This window comes from Neophocaena asiaeorientalis, unplaced genomic scaffold (genome assembly GCF_003031525.2).
Source record: "Neophocaena asiaeorientalis asiaeorientalis breed wild unplaced genomic scaffold, Neophocaena_asiaeorientalis_V1.1 scaffold111, whole genome shotgun sequence".
Lineage (NCBI taxonomy): Eukaryota > Metazoa > Chordata > Mammalia > Artiodactyla > Phocoenidae > Neophocaena > Neophocaena asiaeorientalis.
The window spans coordinates 223,796-246,309 of record NW_020174994.1 but is presented as its reverse complement, the minus strand read 5'-3'; the positions used below and the strand labels follow the sequence as shown (position 1 = coordinate 246,309).

The 22,514-nt window shown below is 38.1% G+C and overlaps 1 protein-coding gene and 1 pseudogene across 2 annotated transcripts in view; one reads left to right on the top strand and one right to left on the bottom strand.

Annotated features, from left to right (window-relative positions):
- USP50 (ubiquitin specific peptidase 50) overlaps positions 1–22,061 on the bottom strand; it is a 26,931-nt gene extending 4,870 nt beyond the window's left edge. Inside the window, exons 1-6 of one of the 2 annotated variants that reach the window (XM_024761877.1) lie at positions 21,856–22,061; positions 20,094–20,288; positions 19,660–19,855; positions 17,833–18,042; positions 16,436–16,578; positions 13,006–13,138 (exon numbers count right to left, since the gene is read on the bottom strand). In XM_024761877.1, the coding sequence (XP_024617645.1) occupies positions 13,006–13,138; positions 16,436–16,578; positions 17,833–18,042; positions 19,660–19,855; positions 20,094–20,288; positions 21,856–21,908 (930 nt within the window). In that variant the 5' untranslated portion in view covers positions 21,909–22,061. Of the gene's footprint in view, positions 1–13,005; positions 13,139–16,435; positions 16,579–17,832; positions 18,043–19,659; positions 19,856–20,093; positions 20,363–21,855 lie in introns of those variants that run through there. The other variant, XM_024761876.1, reaches the window with a different exon arrangement.
- On the top strand, positions 2,152–12,508 carry LOC112411031 (acyl-coenzyme A thioesterase 9, mitochondrial pseudogene; annotated as a pseudogene).
- Positions 22,062–22,514: the final 453 nt, after the last annotated feature.

Below are 22,514 nucleotides of genomic sequence, written 5' to 3'. Positions count from 1 at the left end.
TAATCATTAGAGAAATGCAAATCAAAACTACAATGAGATATCATCTCACACCAGTCAGAATGGCCATCATCAAAAAATCTAGAAACAATAAATGCTGGAGAGGGTGTGGAGAAAAGGGGACACTCTTGCACTGCTGGTGGGAATGTAAATTGATTCAGCCACTGTGGAGAACAGTATGGAGGTTCCTTAAAAAACTACAAATAGAACTACGATATGACCCAGAAATCCCACTACTAGGCATATACCCTGAGAAAACCATAATTCAAAAAGAGTCATGTACCAAAATGTTCATTGCAGCTCTATTTGCAATAGCCCGGAGATGGAAACAACCTAAGTGTCCATCATCGGATGAATGGATAAAGAAGATGTGGCACATATATACAATGAAATATTACTCAGCCATAAAAAGAAACGAAATTGAGCTATTTGTAATGAGGTGGGTAGACCTAGAGTCTGTCATACAGAGTGAAGTAAGTCAGAAAGAGAAAGACAAATACCATATGCTAACACATATATATGGAATTTAAGGGAAAAAAATGTCATGAAGAACCTAGGGGTAAGACAGGAATAAAGACACAGACCTACTAGAGAATGTACTTGAAGATATGGGGAGGGGGTAGGGTAATCTGTGATAAAGCGAGAGAGTGGCATGGACATATATACACTACCAAACATAAAATAGATAGCTCGTGGGAAGTAGCCGCATAGCACAGGGAGATCAGCTCGGTGCTTTGTGACCACCTAGAGGGGTGGGATAGGGAGGGTGGGAGGGAGGGAGATGCAAGAGGGAAGAGATATGGGAACATATGTATATGCATAACTGATTCACTTTTTTATAAAGCAGAAACTAACACACCATTGTAAAGCAATTATACTCCAATAAAGATGTAAAAAATAAATAAATAAGAAAAAAAAAACTCCAAGGACTTTAGGTAATAGAGACTATACAGAGAGTATATAGACATTTAAGAAAAGGAAGCAAACTGAAAACCTAAAAAGAACTTTCAGAAATGATAAATACTTGAAATTAAAAATTTAATGTAGCGAGTAAATAGTACATAGAATTGAAGAGAGAATGAATAAACTATAGAAACAAAACAGGAAATTACCCTGAGTGTAGTAGCAACGAGACGCTGAATGAGAGACTTCCCTGGTGGCACAGTGGTTAAGAATCCGCCTGGCAGTACAAGTGACATGGGTTGAAGCCCTGGTCCAGGAAGATCCCACATGCTGCAGAGCAACTAAGCCCATGTGCCACAGCTACTAAGCCTGCACTCCAGAGCCCACAAGCCACAACTACTGAAGTCTGCACGCCTAGAGCCTGTGCTCCACAACAAAAGAAGCCACCACAATGAGAAGCCTACACACCGCAACAAAGAGTATCCCCCACTTGCCGCAACTAGAGAAAGCCTGTGCACAGCAACAAAGACCCAGTGCAGCCATAAATAAATAAATAAAGTTGAATGAGAACATTCAGTATATGCCTTGTAGAAGTTCTAGAGAATATAGGAGCAAAACAGTATTGAAAGTGATAATGACTAGAAATGATTAATGAAAGGCATGAATCTTCAAATTTAGGAAATACAGTGAACCAAGGATAAATAAAAATAATACTGCAAGACAACAAATACAAAGAGAAAAGTTTTTAAAGCAACAAGAAAAAAAGATTACCTACAAAAGAATAACATGATGGTAGAACTCCATGGCAGCCTTATAAACAGAAATAATAAAATAGTTTCAAAATGATCAAAGAAAATCATCTAGAATTTGGTCTCTAGTTAAATTATTCAAGAATCAAAGTAAACTAAAGACTTTTTCAGTCAAAGACTTGGGAGACTTCAGGATAAGAGACCCTTGTTGAAAAGTCTACTGAAGTATGTCCTACACAAATAAATAAAATTGAATACAAATGAAAAAGTAATATATAAGAGAGATTAGTTTGCAAAAAGGTTGGTAAAGATTCTGGTAAATCTAGCCCGCCCCTGCCCCCTTCCATGGCCACACTGCAAGGGTGCGGTCCTGGAGAGCAAGGTCCAGTCTGGTACCTGCTATCCTTCTCCCTCTCCTGCCATCCATTGCCTCAACTTCCCTCCACCAACCGGCACGCAGAGCCCAGGTCTGTGGTCATGTGCGTGGCGGCAGGCAAGCGCGATGAGGCGGGCAGTGCTGCAGCTTTGTACGCTGAGTAAAGGGCTCCTCGCTCCCATCAGAGAACTGACTCAAGGATCTCAGAATCCCAAGAAACAGAGAGTCTTCCACATTCATGAAATTCCAGATAAGTTGCGGTAGATAGTAGGAGCATCCACAAACTGGAGAGACCATGTGAAAGCAATGGAGGAAAGAAAATTACTTAATAGTTTTTTTGGCTAAGTCACAGGAAGGACTGCCACCTAAGGAGAATGAAAGACAGTTACACTGAAGTTCTCTTACCTTTGGGCAGTCAGCCTGAATTACAAGAGAAATATCTCACTGTTCAAAACACTGTAAGGTTTGGCAGGATTCTTGAGGATCTTGACAGCTTAGGAGTACTTATTTGCTACATGCACAACAAAAATCATTCAGCTAAGATGTCTCCTTTATCAATAGTTACAGCCCTGGTGGACAGGATTGATATGTGTAAGAAGAGCTTAATTACGCCCAGAACAGGACATCAAGTTCAGTGGCCATGTTAGTTGGGTTGGGAAGACGTCCATGGAAGTGAGGATGCATATGTTCCAGTTACACCACAATGAATTTTCCCCTGTTTTGGATGTGACATTTGTAATGGTGGCCCGTGATTCTGAAAACAAAGGGTGGGCATTTGTAAATCCACTCACCCTTGAAAGCCCAGAGGAAGAAGAGCTCTTTAGACAAGAATTGAACAAGGGGAGAAGGGTCGCCTTCAGCTCTATGTCATTACTGAAAATGGCTCCCACTGCTGAGGAGAGGACAACCATATATGAGATGTTTCTTAACATGCTGGATCCAAAGACTATAAGTTTTTGAAGTTGAGTTTTGCCTCCTAATGCAGTGTGGATGGAGAAACCTTTAGAGAGAGTCATCAAGGAAAAAAAGAGAGAGGGCCCAAATCAATAAAATCACAAATGAAAAAGAAGTTACAACTGACACCACAGAAATACAAAGGATCACAGGACTTACCTGGTGGTTCAGTGGGTAAGACTCCATGCTCCCAATGCAGGGGGCCTGGGTTTGATCCCTGGTCTGGGAACTAGATCCCGCATGCATGCCACAACTAAGAGTCCACGTGCTGCAACTAGGATGTCTGAATGCCGCAAATAAGAAGCCCTCGTGGTGCAGCTACGAGCCCGCATGCCACAACTAAAAGATCCCGCATGCCACAACTAAAGATCCCACGTGCAGCAACTAAGATCCCAAGTGCCACAACTAAGACTTTTCACAGCCAAAAAAAAAAATGTACAAAGGATCATAAGAGACTACTACAAGCAACTATACACCAATACAATGGACAGCCTAGGAGAAATGGACAAATTCTTAGAAAGGACAACCTTTCAAGACTGAACCAGCAAGAAACAGAAAATATGAACAGACCAATGACAAGTACTGAAATTGAAACTGTGATTAAAAATCTTCCATCAAACAAAAGTCCAGGACCAAATGGCTTCATAGGTGAATTCTATCAAACATTTAGAGGACAGTTAACACCTACCCTTCTGAAACTCTTCCAAAAGGTTGCAGAGGAAGGAACACTCCCAAGCTCATTCTATGAGGCCACCATCACCCTGGTATCAAAACCACACAAAGATAACACACAAAAAAGAAAATTAAAGACCAATATCACTGATGAACATAGACACAAAAATTCTCAACAAAATAATAGCAAACTGAATCCAACAACACATTAAAAGGATCATACAACATGATCAAGTGGGATTTATCCCAGAGATGCAAGGATTCTTCAATTTATGCAAATCAGTCAATGTGATACACATATTAATAAATTGAATAATAAAAACCATATGATTATCTCAACAGATGAAGAAAAAGCTCTCAACAAAATTCAACACCCATTTATGATAAAAAAAAACTCTCCAGTAAGTGGGCATAGAGGGAACCTTCCTCAATATAATAAAGGCCATATATGACAAACCTACAGCAAACATCATTCTCAATGGTGAAAAATTGAAAGCATTTCCTCTAAGATCAGGAAGAAGACAAGGATGTCCACTCTCGCCACTATTATTCAACATACTCTTGGAAGTCCTAGCCATGGCAAGCAGAGAAGAAAAAGAAATAAAAGGAATACAAATTGGAAAAGAAGAAGTAAAACTGTCACTATTTGCAGATGACATGATACTATGCATAGCAAATCTTAAAGATGCTGCCAGAAAACTACTAGAGCTCATAAATGAATTTGGTAAAGTTACAGGATACAAAATTAATACACAGAACTCTCTTAACACATTAAAAGGAACGCTCCCAAGCTCATTCTATGAGGCCACCATCATGCTGATACCAAAAACAAAGATATCACACACAAAAAAATTAAAGGCCAATATCACTGATGAACAGAGACGTAAAAATCCTCAACAAAATAATAGCAAACCAAAAGATTAGAAAGAGAAATTCAGAAACAATCCCATTTACCATTGCATCAAAGAGAATAAAATACCAAGGAATAAACCTACCTAAGGAGGCAAACGACCTGTACTCAGAAAACTATAAGATACTGATGAAAGAAATAAAAGATGACACAACCAGATGGAGAGATATACCATACTCTTGGATTGGAAGAATCAATATTGTGAAAATGACTATACTAGCCAAAGCAATCTACAGATTCCATGCAATCCCTATCAAATTACCAATGGTATTTTTCACATAATTAGAACAATAATTTTACAATTTGTATGGAAACACAAAAGACCATGAATAGCCAAAGCAATCTTGAGAAAGAAAAACGGAGCTGGAAGAATCAGGCTCCCTGACTTCAGACTATACTACAAAGCTACATTCATCAAAACAGTTGGTACTGACACAAAAACAGAAATATGGATCAATGGAACAGGATAGAAAGTCCAGAGATAAACCCATGCACCTATGGTTACCTTATCTATGACAAAGGAGGCAACAAAGTACACTGGAGAAAAGACAGTCTATTCAATAAGTGGTGCTGGGAAAATTGGACAGCTACATGTAAAAGAATGAAATTAGAACGCTCCTTAACACCATACACAAAAATAAACTCAAAATGGATTAAAGACCTAAATGTAAGATCAGACACTATCAAACTCTTAGAGGAAAACATAGGAAGAACACTCTTTGACATAAATTGCAGCAAGGTCTTTTTTGATCCACCTCCTAGAGTAATACAAATAAAAACAAAAATAAACAAATGGGACCTACATAACATTAAAATCTTTTGAACAGCAAAGGAAACCATAAACAAAACAGACAACCCTCAGAATGGGAGAAAATATTTGCAAATGTAGCAACTGACAAGGAATTAATCTCCAAAATATACTAACAGCTCATGCAGCTCAATATCAAAAAAAGAAACAACTGAACAATAAATGGGTGTAAGATCTAAATACACATTTCTCCAAAGAAGACATACATATGGCCTAAAAGCACATGAGAAAGATGCTCAAAATCACTATTAGAGAAATGCAAATCAAAACTACAATGAGGTATCACCTCACACTGATCAGATGGCCATCATCAAAATATCTACAAACAATAAATGGTGGAGAGGGTGTGGAGAAAAGAGAACCCTCATACACTGTTGGTAGGAATGTTAATTGGTACAGCCACTATGGAGAACAGTATGGAGGTTCCTTTAAAAACTAAAAATAAAGCTACTGTATGATCCAGCAATCCCATTCCTGGGCATATATCTGGAGAAAGCCATAATTTGAAAAGATACATGCACCCCATCGCTCATTGCAGCACTATTTACAATAACCAGGACGTGGAAGCAACTTAAATGTCCATCAACAGAGGAATGGATAAAGATGTGGTACACATATACAATGAAATATTACTCAGTCATAAAAAAGAATGAAATAATGCCATTTGCAGCAGCATGGATGGACCTAGAGATTGTCATAATAAGTGAAGTAAGTCAGACAGAAAGACAAATATCATATGATATCGCTTATATGTGGAAACTAAAAAAAGTGTACAAATGAACTTATCTACAAAAAAAATAGAATTACAGATGTAGAAAACAAACTTATGGTTACCGGGGGGTAAGGAGAGGGGCATAAATTGGGAGTTTGGGACTGACATATACACACTACTATATATAAAATAGATAACTAATAAGGACCTACTGTATGTATAGCACAGGGAACTCTACTCAATACTCTGTAATGACCTATATGGGCAAAGAAGCTTTAAAAAAGGGTCTATATATGTATATGTATAACTGATTCACTTTGCTGTACAGCAGAAACTAACACAACAATTAACTTACTCCAATAAAAAATTTTAAATAAATAAATAGCATTAAAAAAAGAAAATCCTAAGATCCCATCAAAGAACTACTAGAACTCATCAATGAATTCGGTAAAGTTGCAGGATACAAAATTAATATACAGAACCTACTGCATTTCTGTACACTAACAACAAACTATCAGAAAGAGAAATTAACACAAAAACAGACACATGGATCAGTGGAACAGAATAGAGAGCCCAGAAATGAACCCACATTTACATGGTCAATTAATCTATGACAAGGAGACAAGAATACACAATGGGGAAAAGATAGCCTCTTAGAGAAATGGTGTTGGAAAAGTGGACAGCTACATGCAAAAAAATCAGACTAGATTACTCTCTCACAACATGCACAAGAATGAATTCAAATGGATTAAAGATTTAAATGTAAGACCTGAAACCAGAAAACTTCTAGAAGAAAACATAGGCCGTATGCTCTTTGACATTGGTCTTAGTAATATTTTTTTTGCATATAATCTCCTCAGGCAAGAGAAACAAAAGCAAAAATAAACAAATGGGACTACATCAAACTAAAAAGCTTTTGGACAGTGAAGCAAACTATCAGCAAAACAAAAAGGTTGCCTACTAAATGAGAGAAGATATTTGCAAATGATATATCAGATAAGGGGTTAATATCCAAAATAATAAGTAACCCATACAACTCAACATCCAAAAAACAAAAACCCTATTAAAAAATGGGCAGGGGCTTCCCTGGTGGCGCAGTGGTTGAGAGTCCGCCTGCCGATGCAGGGGACACGGGTTCGTGCCCCGGTCCGGGAAGATCCCACATGCTGCGGAGTGGTTGGGCCCGTGAGCCATGGCCGCTGAGCCTGCGCATTGGAGCCTGTGCTCCACAACGGGAGAGGCCACAACAGTGAGAGGCCCGCATACGGCAAAAAATAAATAAATAAAAATAAAATAAAATAAAAAATGGGCAGAGGAGCTGAATAGAATTTTTTCCAAGGAAGACACACAGATGGCCAACAGGTACATGAAAAAATGCTCAATATCACTAGTCATCAGAGAAATGGACATCAAAACCACAATGAGACATCACTTCACACCTGTTAGAATGGCTATTATTAAAAAAGATAAAGTGTTGGTGAGAATGTGAAGAAAAGGGAACCCTAGTACACTGTTGGTGGAAATGTAAGTTGGTGCAGCCACTATGGAAAACAGTATGAAAATTCCTCAAAAAATTAAAAATAGAACTACCATATGATCCAGCAATTCCACTCCTGGGCATATATCCAAAGAAAACCAAAACACTAATTTGAAAAAATACATACACCCTTATGTTCATTGCAGCATTATTTATAATAGCCAAGATATGGAAGCAACCCAAGTGCCCATCAATAGATTAATGGATAAAGAAGATGTGTGGCATATATACACAATCAAATACTAGTCAGCCATAAAAAAAAAAAAAGAATGAAATCTTGCCATTTGTGACAACATGGTTGGACCTAGCGGGTAGTATGCTAAGTGAAATAAGTCAGCCTGCGAAAGACAAATACTACACAATTTCACTTATATGTGGAATATGAAAAATGAAACAAATGAACAAACAAAACAGAAACAGAGTTATAGCTACAGAGAGCAAACAAGTAGTTGCCAGAAGAGAGAGGCATAGGCGAAGGAAAAATAGACATGAGGGAAATTAAGAGGTACAAACTTTCAGCTGCAAACAAATGAGTCACAAGGATGAAATATACAGTGTGGGGAATATAGTCAATAACTATATAATATCTTTGTGTAGTGATATAGCATAACTAGACTTACTGTAATCATTTTGAAATGTATAGAACTATCAAATCACTCTGTTGTGTGACAAGAACTAACATATTGTTTTAAGTCAATTATACTTGAAAAACAAACAAACAAACTCATAGAAAAAGAAACCAGATTTGTAGTTACCAGAGGCAGGGGGGTGGGTGAAGGAGGAATTGGAGAAAGGTGGTCAAAAGGTACAAACTTCCAGTTATAAGATAAATAAGTACCAGGGATGAAATGTACAACATAAATATAATTAACACTGTTGTATGTCATATATGAAAGTTGTTATGAATAAATCCTAGGAGTTCTCATCACAAGGAAAACTTTTCTTTTATTCCTTTAATTTTGTATTTAAATGAGATAATGGATGTTCATTAAACTTACTGTGATAATTTCATGATTAAATAATTATGCTGTACATCTTATACAGTGCTGTATGTCAATTATATCTCAATAAAACTGGAAGAAAACAAAAGAAAAGAAAGAAAGGGACAGAAAAAGAACAAATAATATCATCCAAAAGAAAGCTGGAATAGTTTTTTCAATATCAAACTAGACAGACTTTAAGTGAAAAGGTATGGCTAAGTATAAAAGATTCCCCTACCATGATAAAAGGAACAATTCACTACAAAGATATAAAATTGCACACATAGCTTCAAATTATGACAATTACTGGAAAATTTTGGCAAAATCACAGTCTTTTTTTATCATATATCTTTCAGTTATTAATCTTGTTAAAGCAAACTAAAACTTATTAAGAGTATATATTCAAACAACACAATTAATGCATTATATTTAATAGACATATGGAACCCTGAACCTAATTTAAAAATTCTTTTCAAGCACACACAAAACTATGACACAAAGTGAGTATCAACACGTACCAAGAATAGATAACATTTGGACCATATTTTCTGATAAGAATGCAGTTAAGTTAGAAATTAGTAACAAAAAGACGACTAAATAAAATTATGTTTGGAATTTTTCAAATGCACCTCTAAATAACATGTTGATGGAAACTCAAAGAAAGTATAAGAAGGGAAATAAAGACCAGAAATTAATGAAATAGAACACAACGGAATAAAGAATCAACAAAACCACAAGCTGGTTCTTTCAGATAACAAAATAGATAAACTTTGGCAAGACCGACCAAGAAAAAACAGATTAGACACAGATAATATTAACAATAAACAAAGGGAGAACTGAGAATTCAATGGAGATATTAAAATGTCAAGAGTATAATGTGAGCAATTTTCTGCCAATAAATTTGAAAATGTAAAAAGTTGGAAGTTTTCAATATAATTTTTTAAACCATGCTAAAGTAAAACAAAGCTTTTATAAGATAGAATAGGTAAGTGTCTTCATGATCTTTGGGTAGAGCAATTTGTGGTATTTTCACACAGTGTAATACTATACAGCAATGAGAAGGAACAAACTACAATACATGCAACAATATGAATGAATGTTGCATAATTTTGAGTAAAAGAAGCCAGGCACAAAAGAGTACACACAGTATGATTCCATTTCTATAAAGCACAAGAGCTGGCAAAACCTATTCTGTCAGCAGCCAGTTGTCTCCTGGACTATAAGGGGGCACAAGGGCAGTTAGGGTGCTGGTAATATTCTACTTGAACTGTTTTCTGGTTACATGGGCAGGTTACCTTTACGAAAATTTATTGAGTTTTACATTCATGGCTTGCATTCTTCTATATGTATGTTTTATCTCAATAAAAAGTTTATTTTTTCAAAAATGAAGAAACAGAAACTCCTAAAATAGTCTCATCCTGGCTAAAGCAAATTGAGCAAATATTTTAAAATCTACCCACCAAGAATAAAAATTTCAGGACCAGATAGTTTTTTTGTTTAATTCTACCAGCCTTTCAAAAAACAAGTTATTTTTATCTTCTGCAGACTGTGCCAAAGAATAGAAAAGAATGGCCAGCTTATTTTATAAGGCTAGAAACAGGCTGAGCCTCAAGACAGAAACAGAAAAGAACAGTATGAGAAAGTTACATGTTAGTTTCTCGACTGTGAAAATAGATATAAAAAATGTGAAAACATTTTTAGCAAAGAAAAAAGAAATTAAGTGTTTTATGTTAATAGATTAAAGGAGAGATTCAGGTCAGTTATCTTCAAAATGTGATCTGGGAGAACACACACACACGTATATATAAAGTTTCATGTGTTAGCACATGACAATGCATTATACAAAGTTGTAGGAGCAGAATGCTGGAAACAACCTAACTATCCGGCAACAGGAGAAATGATAAATAAATAGACACAACGAATTAGTAAATGCAGGTAAATGTATGCACTAAAGCTAATATATCAGTATGGATTAATATCATAAAAATAATGCTGAGGAAAAAAGTTACAGAAGAATATGTACAGTTAACGATACTAGATTTATAAAACATGCAAAACACATTATATCACACATGTGTGATAAAAGTATGAAAGTATAGTATAGACACATAAGAAAGAATGCATGGGTATAATTCCCTCCAAATTCAGGACAGAGAAGGGGGGGAGTGGGGTTGTTAAAGATACACAGGGGCTTGATTTTTTCTACAATATTCTATTCTTAACATCTGTCTGCACACTTACTGTATTCTGTTTTCTGTGCCTGAAATATTTCATAATTTTAAAAAGTTTTTCTAGAAACCAATCATCTGAAACGGGTTGAAGGAGGTAAACATTGTTGGTGTATGATCACTATTTTCAAATATTTGAACGGTCATCATGTATAAGAAAGAAGAATGTGTTCTGTTTAACTAACACGTATGTACAAGCATTTGTTAACCAAAAAGCCACGTACATATTACTATTACTACCTCAGAGGACAGAATTAGGACAAATGGAAGGAGTTACAAGGACGAAGGTAGATTTGTGCCCCATACAGAGAGACAAGTTAACAGTCAGAGGCAGCATAACATGGCAGTGCGAGCAGGACTGTTTGGAGCCAGCCTGCCTGGCTTCAGGTCCTGGCTCTGCCCTTTGTAGGCAGTAGATTGGAGCAGATTATTTAACCTCTGTTCCTGTTTCCCATTCTGTAAGATGGGGATAATAATAGTGCCTACACTTCACAGGGCTACATAAGGATTAAATGATTGATTATTCATAAAGTGCTTGGTACATAGCAAGCACTATATGTTTGTAAAATAAATCAAACAAATCTGGCAGATAAAGAGCCTTCCTTATAAAGCAGGAAGCTCTTTAAGGGCTTATTCAAAAGCTGGATAAATCTCTGTTAAGGGTGGTGTGGAGGTAATCCTTCTCTTCTGGTCTAACTGAGTACTTCTCAAACTTCCATATGCATTCAAATCACATGGGGATCTTGATAAAATGCAAGTTTCTAGTCAGTAAATGTGGGGTGGAGCCTGAGATTCCTTATTTCTAACAGGTGTCTCCTGGGGACGACACCTTGGGTAACCGAGCTATGGCTGGCCTTTCCCTATGACCATACATCTTAGTTTCTAAGATGCTTAGTTCTTGTTTCTGATCAATCATCAATTTGCAGCAAATTCTAGATATATTTCTCTTTCAAAACCAATTTTTACCCTTCAATTAACAAATAATTTAAACACTAAAAGGATTAAGAATTTATAGGAAGTTTGGGTGACTCTTTTTATGTAACTGTAGATAATTACCACGTAATTTTTTATAAATTCTGCTTTTGGATTTTTTTTGGAAGCAGAAACACTTATAATGAGATGTTAAAACAGTAAAATATGGGGGGGCATATCATTTTGGAATTCACATTAGAGTTTATTATGATAGGGAAGAGGATGTCACTCTAGATCTCCAAATTGGCGAGTGAGAGAAGGAAAATCATATTTAAGGGCAGGATAAATTAGAAAGGAGAACGTGAAGGTTTGAAGTAAAAAGGAAAAAGTAAAGAAGGATTTTTTTTTAAAGTTTGAAGTATGGTTCTGAGAGATGTTAAAGAGAAAGACCAGTGGGATCAACATTTTATATTAATTCAGTGATAAGCCCAAAAGGGAAATTAGACTTCAGTACACTGGAGGGCTCTGGTGAATCATACTGGGCTCCAGTGGGAGCCCTGCCCATCTGACACTGGACACAACTGGACCTCCAGGTTCAACTGAAATCTGAATGTTCTGAAGCAGATCTTTAACACTGTGATCCAGAATAGAAACCCAGAAAATGTCCTGTTGCTTGGGGTGGTTGATGTTGTGGGAAGTTCTAGATGATTTGGTCTGAATTATACTCCATGCTTTCTTTCCTTCAGGGAACCCTCAATGATGACAGTTGATTTACAGCCAAAGGGAACCCCCAGAGTTTCCTTAGGACTGACACACACAGGTAGTGAGTCTATAACTACCATGTCCCTAGTGTTTGGGGCTTTCACCATAGAGGGGCTCATGATTATTCAACATAAAGCTACTGGAACCGACTTCTGCTGCCCCCAGAGCACAGCTCACAAATGTCCCTAGATCTGAAATAGCCTGTCTCTACTATTGTTACAGTATTATTTATTAGTATAAGTACTAATAAATAAATACTCTGTAATATTATAGAGTAGAGGGACAGTGGGGAGGCAGCATAGAGGACATTGTATTCTTTGATGTATTCTTTCACTGCTCTACTGTTCAAGGTCAAAGCAGGGAGTTTCCAGGCTCTATATTTTGCTTTAAAAAGGGCAGTATAGGAGAAGTCAGGGAGAGATAGAAGTAGTAGTCATTCAAACAGATAATTCTACAGTTTTCTTTAAACCTGTGTTACTTTAAATAGTTTCAGTATTTTACTCACCACCACTGCACAGAGGTTATATTTAGGATGTTTCCGAAAAATTGGACAAATGTAAGGAGTAAGGTCCAAGTTAGTGAGCGGGTAATGAATATCTGTCCTCAGTTTCCTTTTCATTGTACCCAGAATGTCAAACCTGCAGAGATATAATAAATGTGTAAAATAGAAAGTAAGTTTGTGAACCACTCATGAATGAAGTCCACATACCTTCACAAGTTCTAAGTATAGTTAAAAGTAATTTCTTGGAAAGATTATTTGGTGTAGACTTATACATAAATTATTTTTTTCTTATCTACATATATTTGAATCTCCACAGCCAAAACTGAGGCTGAAGTGGGCCAAGAGCCTGAGTCAGGGAGTGAGACAGGGTAGAGTCAATCCAGCGGGAGAAAAAGAAAGGGATAAAGCCAAGCTCAGCATCGGGGGGAGTAGAAATCACATTGATAACTTCCAGAAGTCTTCCCTCCGTCTGATGCTGTTCACTCTAACCAAGCTGACTCAGCTTTTCCTTATGTTGATTTCAGCACACACTGTCTTCGCAGTGTCCTGTTTTCCAACTTGGAGGTTTTAATATATCTTTAATAAGATAAAATTTTGTGAAAATCTTGTCACATTCTCTATGTGTTATACAGATCAGCAATTCCCAAATCTGAGTTCGTATCAGAATCACCCCAGAGCTTTTTAAAGAATAAATTATGTTCATTTTGGAAAAACAGCTGGTTTAGGTCAGGGGAAGGGAAATTACTGGGTGAGGCTGAGATATTCTTGTGCCAGAAAGCAAGAAACCTTGTTTGCAAAAACTAAGGGAATATCATATCATATGACCCAGCAATACCATGCCTAGGTATCATCTCAGAAGAAACGAAGACTTATATCCACACAGAAACCTATAAGCAAAATTTATAGCAGCTGTATTCATATCTGCCCCAAACTGGAAACAACTCAAATGTTCATCAACTAGTGGATGGATCAACAATTTTGGTACATTCATAAAAGGGTATACTACACAGCAATCAAAAGGAAGGAACCATGACTACATTCCACAACATGGGTTAATCTCACTGTGCTAAGTGAAAGAAGCCAAACTCAAAAGGCCATATATGATATAACATACGACATTCTGGAAAAGGCAATAAACATGGAAATCAGATCAGAAGTTTCTAGGGGCTGAGGGTGGGAGAAGGAATTGATTATAAAGGAATATGAGAAAACTTTTTGGGGTGATGGAAAGAATCTCTGTTGGCAGTGATGGTTACATTACATTTGTCAAAATTCATAGAACTATATAAAAGAAGGATACATTTTATATATGTAAGTAAACTTAAATTAACTAATGGGGTCACAGGAGCTGGCTTGAAGGGGATCCCACTGGCCAACTTTGAACAATTTGAGCATGGAGAAGAATGATAATAGTAATGGATATTAAACCAATTAAGTTTAAAAATATCCACGAGTCCAGAGTGATACCAGTTACAGTGGGGAAAACTACTATACCTTTAAATGGTGAGATCGTATAGTCACTACCTTAACTAAGTGATCAAATTAACATTACCAGTAGTGGGACAAACTTTTATTATCTGCCTCCTGATGTAATGTAATGACAAGTCCATAACATCAGCTATGGCAAATTCTTGCTAAAAAAAAAAAAAAGTTTAGCCTAAATCTAACTATGGGGAAACAATTAGACAAATCCAGGATGGGTGACATAATCTAAACAAACTCAAAATGAGAAAAAATTGTTCAAATATGAAAAAAGAGGGAAGGAGTCTTCTAGATTAAAAGAGACTAAAGAGACAGCCAAATGCAATGTATGACCCTTGACTGGATGCTAGATTGGAAGAAAAGTTATGAAAGATATTTTGGGGATGGGGGAATTTAGATATGGACTGTATCTTGGGTGATATAAAAGTATTGTTAAATTTCTTGGGCTATATGATAATGGTGTGATTATGTAGGAGAATGTCCTATTCTCAGGTGATACCTGCTGAAGTATTTAAGCATGAAATGCCATGGTGTTTGCATCTTACTTTAGACGGTTCAGCTAATAAAATGGAAGGGAGGGCTGGAGGGAGAAACAGACAGGCAGGAAGAGCAAAAGGAAATGTGGCAAAGTGGCCCCAACTAATGAAGATTCTAGGGTATATGGGTATTCATTATATACCTTTTCAAACTTTCTGTAGATTTGTAACTTTTAAAAATAAATATTGGGACTTCCCTGGTGGCGCAGTGGTTAAGAATCTGCCCGTCAATGCAGGGGACACGGGCTCGAGCCCTGGCCCGGGAATATCCCACATGCCGCAGAGCAAGTAAGCCCACGCTCCACAACTACTGAGCCTGTGCTCTAGAGCCCGCGAGCCACAACTACCGAAGCCCGTGTGCCCTAGAGCCCGTGCTCGGCAGCAAGAGAAGCCACCGCAATAAGCCCGCACACCGCAACCCACACTCCACAACTAGAGAAAGCCCGCACAGCAACTAAGACCCAATGCAGCCAAAAATAAATTTAAAAATACGGCTTCCCTGGTGGCGCAGTGGTTGAGAGTCCGCCTACCGATGCGGGGGACCCGGGTTCGTGCCCCGGTCCGGGAAGATCCCATATGCCGCGGAGCGGCTGGGCCCGTGAGCCATGGCCGATGAGCCTGTGCGTCTGGAGCCTGTGCTCCACAACGGGAGAGGCCACAACAGTGAGGCCCGTGGACCGCAAAAACAAAAACAAAAAAATAAAAATAATAACTGAGTGCGGTGTGGGGGGGTGTTAAAATTTTAAATAGTGATTCTTAGATTCCACCTCAGACCTGTGCGAACAGAATCCCCAAGGGTGGAGCTAGGGAATTTATTTATTTATTTTATAACATCTTTATAGGAAATTTATTTTTTAAGAGCACTCAAAGTGAGTGCCAAATGTCCATCGACAGTTGAATAGACAAACAAAATATGATGTACATACATACAATAGAGTATTATTCAGCTATAAACAGGAATGAACTTCTGGTACACGTCACAACAAGGATGAACCTTGGAAACATGCTAAGTGAAATAGGCCAGCAAAAAAGACAAATGGTGTGTGACTACACTTATATGAAGCATCAGAACAGGCAAATTTATAGACACAGAAAGTAGACTGGAGGTTACCAGGGGCTGGGAGGGAAGAGGAATGGGGAGTTATTGCTTAATGGTTCCAGAGTTTCTGTTGAGGGTGATGAAAAAGTTTTGGAAAATCGATGCACAATATTGTGAATGTAATTAATGCCAGTGAAATTATATACTTAAAGTGGCAAATTTTGTTATATATATTTTACCACAGATTTTAAAAAATTAATGTAATATACTCAACACCATTGAATTGTACACTTAAATAGGTGAATTGCATGGTATGTGAATTATATCATGATAAAGCTGTTCAAAAAATCTTCTCACAAAATGTCAAAATCCATACCTTTTTAAGTGAAAGACAATTATTTTTGGTGCTTTAGAAATATTGGCCTTCACAGCTGTTTCTTGCTTGGTTTCGCAAAAGGAACAGTAAATTTGGTTGTTCCAGGTCAGTGTGTCTTGTTGAAAAAAACACTGGAGACAGTCCTGTCGAGGGAAGAAGCATTTGGTGACCAAACTGAATCCACTTCAACCTGGGGTCCTGTCTATATTAGAACTCTGAAAGAGCTGCGGAAATGTAATTCTCTGTGCTTTTCTCCAAGTCCAAGAGATGCCAGCGCTGCAAGCTGCAGCTTGGATATAGTCCACCTGGCAAAGGAGGTGCTGCCTTCTCACTGAGTTATTGAAATAGATCCAAATGTCCATCTCATTTCTAATCTCTGAATCAGCATTTTAACATTTCTGGTTTGTTTCGGAATAATACCAACTATGCAATTTCCACTAACCAAGTCAGGCAGCTGCTTTAAGTTATTCATCTCATCAGAAAAATGATCTGGGGACTGAAAAATGACCGTATCCCTGTATTTGGGGGTGGCCCATAATAAAGACAGCAGAACAGAGAGAATTAGATCTCATGCCCACAGGAGACATCCTCAACCAGCCAGGCTCCCTGCTCTGCAAACCATTAACCTAAAGAGGAAGACGAGCACAGATTGCCAGCACCTCACTTAGAGGCTTTGGAATTCATCTTCAGTAGTGTTTAGCAGTTTGATCTGAGAACAAAGCCCAGTTCTGAATAAGTAGTAGGATTATTTTCTCTAACTCTGGTATTTCAAGACTTTTAGCAATTTAAGAAGAAAAATATAAATGTGTGTTTTCCTGCAAGGAAACTTATTGCTCCCTCCCTCCTCACAGTTCCCTGGCTTTTACTGCCACCTACCACCCACCCCTGCCCCCGACTTCCACCACTCCTCTGTTTACAGATTAACTTTTGGTATTATGGTAAAGAAAACTCGAGAGGTAAACTAAGGCACTATTCCATTCTATCTTACCCCCAGATTCCTCAGCTTTTGTCCAAAACATAAGAGCTCAAGAATAAGAGTCAAATTCATTTCCTAATATGTACCTACAGACCTCTGGGATGAGAAAGGGCCATAAAATTTTTATAAGTATAAATTCCCTATATGCACCAAGCCATCTCAATAGACTGTATAAAGCCCACCCATCTTTCCAGTTTTACAGTGAGGCTCTTTCACTGAGCACATTTAGAGATACATCTGAATTCATAGTAACTTTTGGCTGTATGTCACTTTTCTACAAAATGTTCTCATCACGGGTTTCCAATTTTTTTAAGTTATAAAGTAGCTCCCCTCATACTAGAAAATGTAGGAAACAGCCTTGGAAAACCCAGGGCTGGGGTAGAGAAAGACAAAAGAAGTCTCATGGAGTAAGAATCCCTACCTGAAGAGAGCACTCGTATTTGGATGGAATGGGGAGGGAGAGGACGGTGAAGACTTCATTCTTGTAGGTACAGTTCTCACACTTTAAACATATGATGCTATAATTGAGCTGCCCTTCAAACAGCCGGGTGATGATGGAGGACTCGTTGGCAATCATCTTCCTGCAGAATCTCGGAATAGATCTTTTTTCATATGATCTTCTTCGGTGGTACTGAATAAAGGAACAAATTCACCCCAAATCAACTACTGGTTATCAAAATATTTTTAATAGAATGACCTGATTTTTCTAGCAGAATGCTACCCAAAACCACTTAGTTTTGGATTCAGAAAATAAACAGAATAAGATCTTCTTAAGAGCATATAATATGTGTGATTTCTGATAATTCAGTTATTTCCCTCTTCAAGTGAACCTGAGGAACGAGGACACCCTAACCCTGGTAAAACATATATCCATGGTGCCATAAACTGACAGTAAATGATAATGTGATATAGGGTCCTGCAGGCAGTTTTTCCTGGGCTGAGGGTAAGCTGCAAACTAGCTTCTGGTCATGCAAGCTGATCTAGAGGTAAGATAAAGGAATTGGATCTCTCCTCCAGTCCCTTCAGGTTACGTTCCTTAGTCTCTTCTTTTATTGTTAGAAAATAATTTTTTAAAGAGCAAATCTTAAACTCCAAGGGCAGCCCAATTTCACTAGCCTTGTAGCCTGATTTGAATCTAGCTGATGCTCAGGAACAGTATTTCCGGGTGATTCTACAGCCTCAGCAGAATATACATTCTGAAGGTGCTTTAGCTCCGCAGTCAGCTATGTTTTGGAACTGTGCACAAAGCTCCGCTTTGGCTGCTTCTTTCATCACACCCACCTGCCCGTGTCTTCCCCCTGACAGTAGTTTGATGCCTCTAACTCCAAGTTTAACCTTGAGAACCAGAACGCTATTTATTTCAGACCGGTTGCAGATGAGGACCTCAGTGATTTTTACTGACCATCACCCTCCCCTCTGGCTAAAAAAAGTGCTGCTGTGAATATTTCAGTAAAAATTAAAAATGGAGCTGAGGATTGCAGATGAGAGGGGTTAACAGTAATAGTTTGTGGTCTTTCATGATAAGTGTCTCCTGGCTATGAGGTAAGCTAACAGCAGCACAAAGACGCTGCATAAAGTCTAGGGCATATCTTTGGAGAGTGTGGTCTCAGATCAAGGCTGAAGGTAGTGAGTCTTATAAATAAAGGCAACCTCCTTAGTAACTGGCAATTTCATGTTTTATTAAATGTATGTCCTAATCCAGTGAAGAACTCAGGTTAGGCACATTTAGTATAAAGATGAAACTGCAGTTTACAGATCTGTCCTTTCACCTTACAACAAGCTTAATATTTCCTCGGGTTTGTAGCTACCAAGAACACTTGTTTTAAATTGTAAATTTTATATATTATACCTCATGAGGAATATATTTTTATAAAAAAATGTAATTTTCACTCTAAAAAATAGTCAATGCAGATGTTACTGCCAAGGGAACTAGACCAGTGGTCCCCACACCGGCTGATTACTGGAAATCCCAAGTGAGTTTTCCCAGAAGACAACGCAGGCATTCTAATTCAATAACACCAGAGGGCCTAAGAAGCTGTGCCATAAAATCTCCCCAGGTGATTCCGATAAACAGCCAAGTTTGGGAAATACAGGCCCATTCAAATACTAACTTGAATGTTCCCCATAGTGACCCCAGCACCTGTGCTCAGCACAGAGTAGGCAATACTGACTGAACAAATAAAAGAATGAAAAGTGAAAGTTGCTGATAGAGCTAAAGGTCTATTTCAAGGCCATTAATTCTACTTACCTTTTTCAGAGTTTCATGAAGTTCATTCAGGACATAAATCAAGAATTCCTGAGCATCTTGCTGCGTTTTTTTCATAAATGCTGGGTAGAGTTTGCCAAAAGCTGACCAAAATATTTCTGGTGAGACACAGTCAGAGTCTCCAAGCCACATGTCTGTCATCACGTAGGCAAAAGCAGTGGCAACCTCACTGCAATCCCTTGGAAGAAGGAAGGGAAATGATTCCGGCTAAGCATGTGGCATCAGACCCCAAACAAAGCTTCATTCATTTCTTGGTTGACCTTCCCATTTTACACACCCTAGAAATGGGATCTGGGGCACTGCAGCCTCTCCTAACTGGTTTAGCCCTTCATAGGGATTCTAGAGGGTCCCTTCCCTAACCTCACCTTGGAGAGCAGGGGTGAGGGCCCGGCTGCAGGGATGGCAAATTGTCTTACTTTTGAAGAGCGGTAATGTACTTTCCAGAGAGAAAGTATTCCACCAGCGGCGAGATGCTGCAGAGACACTGTAAGATGGCATTCATGTAGCATGTGTTGCCCAGGTTCTGCAGACCAGTCACGCCCTGGAAATGGGGCTGGTTCTCATCAGCCCCATTAACTGGAAAGGGGTCATAGTGATCTGTGCACTCTGTGCTGTGTTGGTGCCACATGGAAAGAAAGGACAGCATTTTGAGGAAACAAAATACGTACAAATGAAATAAGGCCATCTCAACCTAATGACATAAAGAAGAGTCCTTCATAAGACTTCCACCAAACACATTCCCTATCAAAGACAGAAGGATTCGGACTTGGAGTCTAAAATTGCATTACTTTGTTTGGGACTCTCTGAACAGTGCCTGCGGCCAAATAAGCAGAGATAAAGTTTCTTCCTTAAACCAAAGCAAGAGGACAGAAAAATTTGGCCTTTCAGAGACCTAGAATTGCTTTGCTAAAATGCAGACTTCCTCTCTAAATATCAAAGTATTTCCTTTTTTGCTGGGCAAGTAATTTAATTATTATTACCAGTAATAATAATAATAGATAGTAGTTAATAACAATAGCTATCTTGTATTGACCTGACACTATGTTAAGTACTTAACATGAACTTTCCCATTTAATTCTTTCAACAATTCTATGGGGTAGGTACCGTTATCTTTAAATCCTGTTTTACAGGTGAGATATCATGTGTAAATAAATGGTTTCGTCATTTGCCCACGGTAATATACTAAGGCATGTGCAGTGGCACACAGAGAGAAGGGATATCTATCTATCTATCTACCTACCCATCATCTGTCTGTCAAGAGTTATTTGGATTTATATATCAAATATTAGGAGTATATATGTGTGTGTATATACATATATATGCCATATATATATTTGAGAGCATAATATATACACATATTAAGAGAATATATACATATATTAAGAGCACATATGTGTGTATGTTATATATGTATATATAATACATACATATATAAACACACACACATACATAGAGGGGGGAGAGAAAGAGCATTTAGTTTAAATTTTGATGGTCACTTACCAGCTACATGATCTGGGACTCATATCTGTTTCTCATCTATAAAATAGGAATAGTGTTACCTGCCTTATAGGATTATTGGATTGTGAGGATTAAACAATGCAAGGAACGAGGCACAGATTACATAGTTAATGGTAACCTAAAAAAATTTCTTTAAAGAAATGACTGATCCAGGATGTCCTTAACAGTAGCTACGGAATTCGTGTGTCCATGTGGATCAACCAGACCTGCACAGAGAAGAGGGTCCTCTTCTTTCCACACAGAGCTTCCTTTTGTAATTTGGCTACTGTACCAGGCAGCCCAATATCTTCATCCTTTTAGGTTTTCTTTCCACATAGTATCTAAAATTGGGACTCCAAGAGACAGCTACCTCATGTCAGTATCTCTACTTACAATTCTGCCAGTTTGAAAAGTGCTCGCTTTTACACGGAGGGACACTTCCCCTTTTATTTACCAATGTCACAGGAGGCCCTGGGCTGTCACTCTTTAGGAATAACTATTGGCTAGATATTAAATAACACCTTCCCATCCCTTCCCTTTGGGAGACCTCCAATGGGTCAACCCTGAGGAATCCATTCAAAATTCGGCATGTACCTCATGACCCCTTTAAGCATGGCTTCCCCCCACCCCACCCCAGCCCAGCTAAACTTATCTAGAAAACTGTAGTAGATAGAGGCTCACAGGACATAGTAGATACCGAAGTCATCTGCAGTGAAAGGCTGTTGTGAAGCCATTTTAGTGAAACAATGTTGGTCTTTCACTTCTATTCAGGAGCTACATCTAATCCTTTTAACTTCATTTCTCCAAGCCTGTTACTTTGGTTCTTCTTGTTTGTAATAAACAACTTACATGTTCCTTCCTACTTTCAGTAGCTGCAAACTGATTTCATCTGTACTTCAGGTACCTTCCAACTTGGATTTCCCATACATCATAATCCCTTACATTACACTTCAAAATTCTAGAATGCTGCCTGAGATACTGTTACTTGGTTGCTTTAAAACTTAAAAGATTAGATTTCAGAGAATTAACTGAACATATAACCTCTCTTCATCTTTCCAAGTTTCTCTTGTATATATATATTACAGACACACACACACACACAAACACATACACAGAAGATTTGCCTCCACATCAGTGGATACTATGGCAACTCTGCCCCCTTAGGGCACTCATCCAGCTTCCCAGTGACCACACCACTCCAGGGACTTTGAGGGACTGTGTCTCACACCGGGGAAAGAGGCAGATGGCTTTTGCTGCTTCCCAAAATGCATAGCATTGGGATAGACTGGAGTATTTCCCTTCACAGTCATCAATTATAGTGCAAAAGAGGTATACACACA